The sequence below is a fragment of the Magallana gigas genome, chromosome 9 (genome assembly GCF_963853765.1).
Source record: "Magallana gigas chromosome 9, xbMagGiga1.1, whole genome shotgun sequence".
NCBI lineage: Eukaryota > Metazoa > Mollusca > Bivalvia > Ostreida > Ostreidae > Magallana > Magallana gigas.
The window spans coordinates 41,051,309-41,057,716 of NC_088861.1; the positions used below are offsets into that span (position 1 = coordinate 41,051,309).

Consider the following 6,408-nt stretch of genomic DNA (forward strand, 5'->3'; position numbering starts at 1 on the left):
CATATCTGTGACCTAATCCACTACATCTGTCACCTCATCCACCACATCTGCCACTTCATCTATCACATCTGTCACTCCATCCACCACATCTGTCACTCCATCCTCCACATCTGTCACCTCATCCACCTCATTTGTCACTCCATCCTCCGCATGTAACTCCATCCACCACATCTGTCATATCATCCACCACATCTGTCACTCCATCCATTACACCTGTCACATCATCCATCACATCTGTGACCTCATCCTCCACATCTGTATCCTCATCCATCACATCTGTGAACCCATCCATCACATCTGTCACCTCATCCATCACGTCTGCCACTTCATCTATCACATCTGTCACTCCATCCACCATATCTGTCACTCCATCCACCACATCTGTCACCTCAACCACCACATCTGCCACCCCATCAACCACATCAGTTACCTCATTCATCACTTCACCACATCTGTCACTCCATCACCCATATCTGTCTCCTCATCCACCACATTTCTCACCTCATTTACCACATCTGTCATGTCATCCACCACATCTGCCACCTCATCTACCACATCTGTCACCTCATCCACAACATCTGTAACTCAATCCACCACAGTTGGCACCTCATCCACCACATCTGTCACTCTATCACCAATATCTGTCACCTCATCCACCACATATGTCACCTCATTTACCACATCTGTCCACTCCGGCACCCATATCTGTCACATCATTTACCACATCTGTCACCTCATTTACCACATCTGTCCCATTATCTACCACATCTGTCACTCCATCAACCATCTGATACTCCATCCACCACATCTGTCACTTCATCCACCACATCTGTTACTCCATCAACCACATCTGTCACCTTATCCACCACATCTGTCACCTCATCCACTACATCATTCACTCCATCACCCATATCTGTCACCTCATCCACCACATCTGTCACCATATCCACCACATCTGTCACTACATCCACCACATCTGTCACTACATCCACCACATCTGTCACCTCATTCACCACATCTGTCACTCCCTCCACCACATCTGTCACTTCATCCACCACATCTGTCACTTCATCCACCACATCTGTCACCTCACCCACCTCATCTGTCATTCCATCCACAACATCTATCACCTCATCCTCCACATTTGTCACTCCATCCCCAAATGTCTCACCTCATCCACAACATCTGTCATTCCATTCACTACATCCATCCATCCATCTACCACATCCGTCACCTCATGCACCTCATCTGTCACTCCATCCACCAAATCTGTCACTCAATTCACTACATCTGTCATTCTCTTCATCACATGTACATCCCAAATGTATAGAAAAATAATGACTCGATCAGTATAAAAATAACTCATTACTACATACATGTACAGATGTACCAAGACTTTGTTCTTGGTCTTGTCACAACAACTGAATAGCTGAACAGAATGTTTTTCTAGTATGTATGTTAGTTAAATTTATACCACCACCCCCCCCCCCCTAGCCATGAAAGCGCATATGGCCGGTGCTTACCCCCAGTTTATGTGGTAATAAGCGGATAAGAGTCATTGACACCAGTCCATCGCAGGGTAGCCCCCAGCAAAAGCCTGTACCCATTTTCAGCTAAGTGGACTAAGACAATGTTGATAAAGTGCCTTGTTTAAGTGCACAACGCACAACATCAAGGGACCACAGCAGTATTTGAACCAGAAACCTTTCGGTTAATGGTCTAACACCCATAACCTCTGAGCCATGTGTTCCACTATGCATTATTCCACATGTATGTATGTACTATACATAAAATGCTAGACATGTATTCAAAGACTTTAAAAAAGACGCCAAAGGCATATACTATAACTTGATCCTGAAGTTGTAGGAAGTTTTTGTCTATAGTTGAATGAGGTGTAATTGAAAAAAAGTGTGGGAATATTGTTTGAATATATCAAAGTAATAGTTTTGAAGTCAAAAAGACATTCACTCAGGACATATACGTAATGTAATCATTATTATTTTACTTTTGCCATTGTTTAAGCATCTTATTTTGATATCATAATTTTGATCATTTTAATATAATAACTTGCCACTCAATTTTTTGCGTTTATCATTTTTATGGTTTACGGTTAAATAAAGGAAGATAAAATTCAGCAAATGAATATATTCATTTCAAAACAATCATTTTAAAACGTTTTAAGGCAGCTAATAATATTGTTAACTGGAAAATCAAACTTAAAAGTCAAATGAATAAACCATTTATCAAAAAAATAATGGCACCTGTATGGTGAATCTAGATATATTGCATAAACCCACAAAGAAACCAAATTGGTAAATTTGAATCTACACATATCTGAAATCATTTCCTGTCATGAAGGCATATGCTGCAGCTGGACAGTGTTCTTTTTCTATCTCTATTAATCTGTGAAGGTGATAGTGTTGGATTCACTTTCGTTTTTGTTTGCTTAATGACATAATTTCAATTTTGGTGGCCAACATATATGCAAGACCCTTTTTTTCTTTTTCTAGACTTTGATTATAGAATGCATCGTTGTCTACTTTTCCTTAGCCTCTTTGCCTGCTGGGTTGAAGCTGAAAATGGGTTTGGAAGGAAAGGGGACATTACAGGACTAAAGGTAAGCTCTAACGGGAAATGCCCAACCCTGATTCATACATTTCTTAAATCTGTTTAATGGTCACAAAAAAGAACCAAAATATTTCAGTCTTATATCTAAGGTAATGTGTTACTTATCCAGACGTTTCATATACTTAACTGCACAGAAACCTTATCTTTGTTATCGGTAATTTTAAGACAACCATCAGTGCATTCCATATGTTCTTTGGTACTATTTGTGCAAAGATTGACAATTTAAATCTTAGATACTTCTGATATTAAGATTGTTTGATAATAATGATAGCCAAAGAACTACAAACGTGTGTCCTGTATTGAAGTTTAACTTATTGTAACCCTTTCGTATAATGGATCCACTTGAGGACCAGCTTGAACTTAGTAAGCACCATGTCCAGTAGTTCATTCACAAGCAGTTTTATTAGGGCGTAATCGTATAGCCAAAGTTACAACAATTAAAAACAGCTCAAATCAAAGAATATCTATAACAGGAATAAAAGCTCAAAATACAATACTAAAAAAATATTCTTGAATTCTTGAAACTCTAAAAATCCTCTAAAAAATCTAAAAAAAATTCTGACTTCATTTTACAGGGGTGTATATAACATTTTACTTACATGTATGATTGACAGTTCTGACCAGTTCGGCTAATCTACGATGATCATGAGTGAACATTTAGTGTTCAAATTCCAGAGTTATATTTTTTTCTTAATAAAGTAACAAAACTGTCAAAACTGCCTATCAATGAGTACGGATGCAGGATTTGAGTCTCCGAGTCCTGAGTCTTGGAGTCCCCCACCTCGGTATGAGGCAGCACTTACTCATACAACATTCATTCATACATGGCATAAAAATTTACAAAGGTTATATAGAATATGCAATACATAACTCAATGTAGAGTACCAGAGCTGTCGTTGTAGACACAGAATCGACAAATATGACACTTATTTATAAACTCTCAATTTGGATATTATTATGCCCGTATTATACACCTGGTTTCAATAATACTACGCAGTGCTACAAGAGTCACAGAGTTCATCTTCTTAGTTATCATTACCACAATTCATTGCGCAATATCGACGTATACCTAAGTTTCATAGTGACCAATGTGTAATACTAGCAATTGAAGGTCATAGCATGGCTATCTGTTTACATACGTCTCCCAAACAAAAGAAATATCCCAATGGGACATTTCTGATGTCTGGCGCCAGGAATAGGAAAGCGTCCTTGATCTCCCTATGATCAGATGATCTTCCTAGTGACATACCAGTCAGGGGCCCGTTTCACAAAGCTATCTTATGACAAATATCTGTCTTAAGACCAACATTTGCCATACGTTTTTATCATAGTTGTTTCACAAAAGTGTCCTAGCTTATGATAATCTTAAGATTGTTCAAAATCTTAAGACACCCTGATACCTCTTTTAAGTCAATTTTAAACATGGTGGCGGCCTTTGTTTTGATTAGAAATAGGCAACTTATAAGGCGTGAGCGTGTATTCAGGGACAGAATCAACCCATTAGATTATATGGACGATTGTGACATCTTAGAGAAGTTCCGTTTGCCACGACATGTTATCCTTGACTTATGTAATGAGCTCAATGATCGTTTAAAGCACCCAACCAAAAGATCACATGCCCTTCTAACATCATTGTAAGTCATGGTTGCGCTTTGCTTTTATGCAAGTGGAAGTTTTCAAGCTGCATGTGCAGATCTTTATGGTATAAGTAAAGCAAGTGTCCAGAATTGTTTACACTGTTACATCTGCTCTAGTTGCCTTAAGTCCTGTCTACATTAAATTTGCTTCTACTGACAGAGATATAAACAATACTATACTGGACTTCACTCATATATGTAATTTCCCAAATGTAATAGGGGCAATAAATGGGACACATATTCCTATTCAGGCACCTTCAACTCACGAGTATTTGTTTGTTAACAGGTAAAACTTTCAATAAATGTGATGGCAGTTTGCGATTCCATATTTGAAATTGTTGAATTTGGTAGAAAAGTGGCCTGGATCATTCCATGACGCATTTGTATTCTCAAATTCTGTTTTGTGTCAAATGTTTGAGAATGGCAACATTAACAGAGGCTGTCTAGTTAGTGACAGTGCGTACTCGTTAAAAAGTCAATTACTTACACCCGTTTTGAACCCAAACAACCCCCATTAGGAGGCATACAATGATGCCCACGCTAAAACCAGGGCCCCCATTAAGCGAACGTTTGGTGTCCATATAATGAGGTTCCGATGCGTCGATCGCTCCGGAGGGACCCTACTTTTCAGGCCCGAGAGAGCTTGTGGAATCGTGACTGCTTGTATGGTGCTACATAACATTTGCATCAATAACAACGTCCATGTGCACCGAAACAGAGACAAATATCGTGCTTTTCAACAACCAGACTATGTTAATATATTCCAAGTAGTAAACAGTGACGGTGCTGAAGCTAGAGGAAGATTAATTCAAACTCGATTCTGAGAACTTAGTAATTTCCATCTTTTCTTTGAATATTGTGTTCATTCAAATTTTATTTAAATTTCAAAATTGTTTCTGTTGCTTTATATACTGGTAATGATAAAGTAATAGTAATTTAAAGATATTTCATCATTTTAATGCGAGACATGCATTTGTATGCAGGTATTTACGAGGCCAAATGGTCAGTAAATTACAACTTTGATTTACTATGGAAAAAATTAAGATTCTATGGTTTCAAAAATATCATTTTATATTTTTATAGATTTATCATTCAAACATTCAGCCTCCGTAATAATCAACAACCAATAAAAGAACACTAAACTCGGACACAAAACTAGTAAAAACAATTAACTAAATTAAATGCTGCTCCGACTCCGGTTGCACACTGATATCTACACCTGGAGTAATGCCCATTTGACATTAGTATAAGTTGCACTTTTCTTTTTCTAACTTGAGACGCTCCTCTTCAATTTCGAGGCGTTTTCGTTCGACTTGCAGTCTGTCTTCCTCAACACGAAGACGCTGTTTTTCTACAACTAGTCTTTGTTGTTCAATCTCCATGCATTTAAAGTTTTCATATCCAATTTCGACTCTTCTCCGCTTCTTTCCCACACCTTTCTTTAAAGCTGACATGAATTCATAAAAGCATTTGGTTGCCATATTAGTTCGATCGCTCCTCTACTGCCACTGGGGTATATATACCGGTTGAGAAAGTTACGGTCGGTTGCTTTCCGAGCGAGGCATTCACGTTGCACGGACTTCTAAATGCATGAACTACACATTGTAGTAAAATGTAGTAATAAAGAAAACAACAATCAATGAAATAAAAAATATATTTATACTTTGAAAGGATGTCCAAGGTGTGCGTATTATTTTGCACAGACAGTGCTGCCATACTTTGGATGCACATCGAACACGTGTGTCGTTTATACAGCGTGCATAACGTCTGCGTCTTCTTGAAAACTCCGGCGACACTACATCCAACACAGTAAATAAATGATAGTAAATCCAAGAAAGTAACAACGTTTCCATACGTTCCTACAAAATCGCCCCGTTTCTAAAATTCATGCGATAATTGACATTGCTCGATCTGCCACAGTGTGTCGTTTGCGCATGTGCGATGTTATAACATACACAGGAAAACGGTCTACAATTATCGAGGAATTTTCGAAGTATCTGCGCCTGGATTTCAGTTTGTCTTTTTTCGTAGTTTATTGGATATATCTTGACAGTGCAGTGGTTGTCACATTATTTTTGTTCAAAACGCGTTTTTACAAGTCTTTTCGTCCAAGGTAACGTGTTCGGGTGTATGAAATTCCTGA

The 6,408-nt window shown here is 38.2% G+C and overlaps 1 protein-coding gene across 1 annotated transcript; it reads right to left on the reverse strand.

Annotated features, from left to right (window-relative positions):
- Nucleotides 1–779: 779 nt before the first annotated feature.
- LOC136271911 (coiled-coil domain-containing protein 1-like) lies at nucleotides 780–1,607 on the reverse strand. Its single transcript, XM_066072494.1, has 2 exons — nucleotides 1,524–1,607; nucleotides 780–1,166 (listed from the first exon to the last, which is right to left on the reverse strand). Exons 1-2 carry the CDS (start codon nucleotides 1,605–1,607, stop codon nucleotides 780–782), a joined length of 471 nt encoding a protein of 156 aa, XP_065928566.1.
- Nucleotides 1,608–6,408: the final 4,801 nt, after the last annotated feature.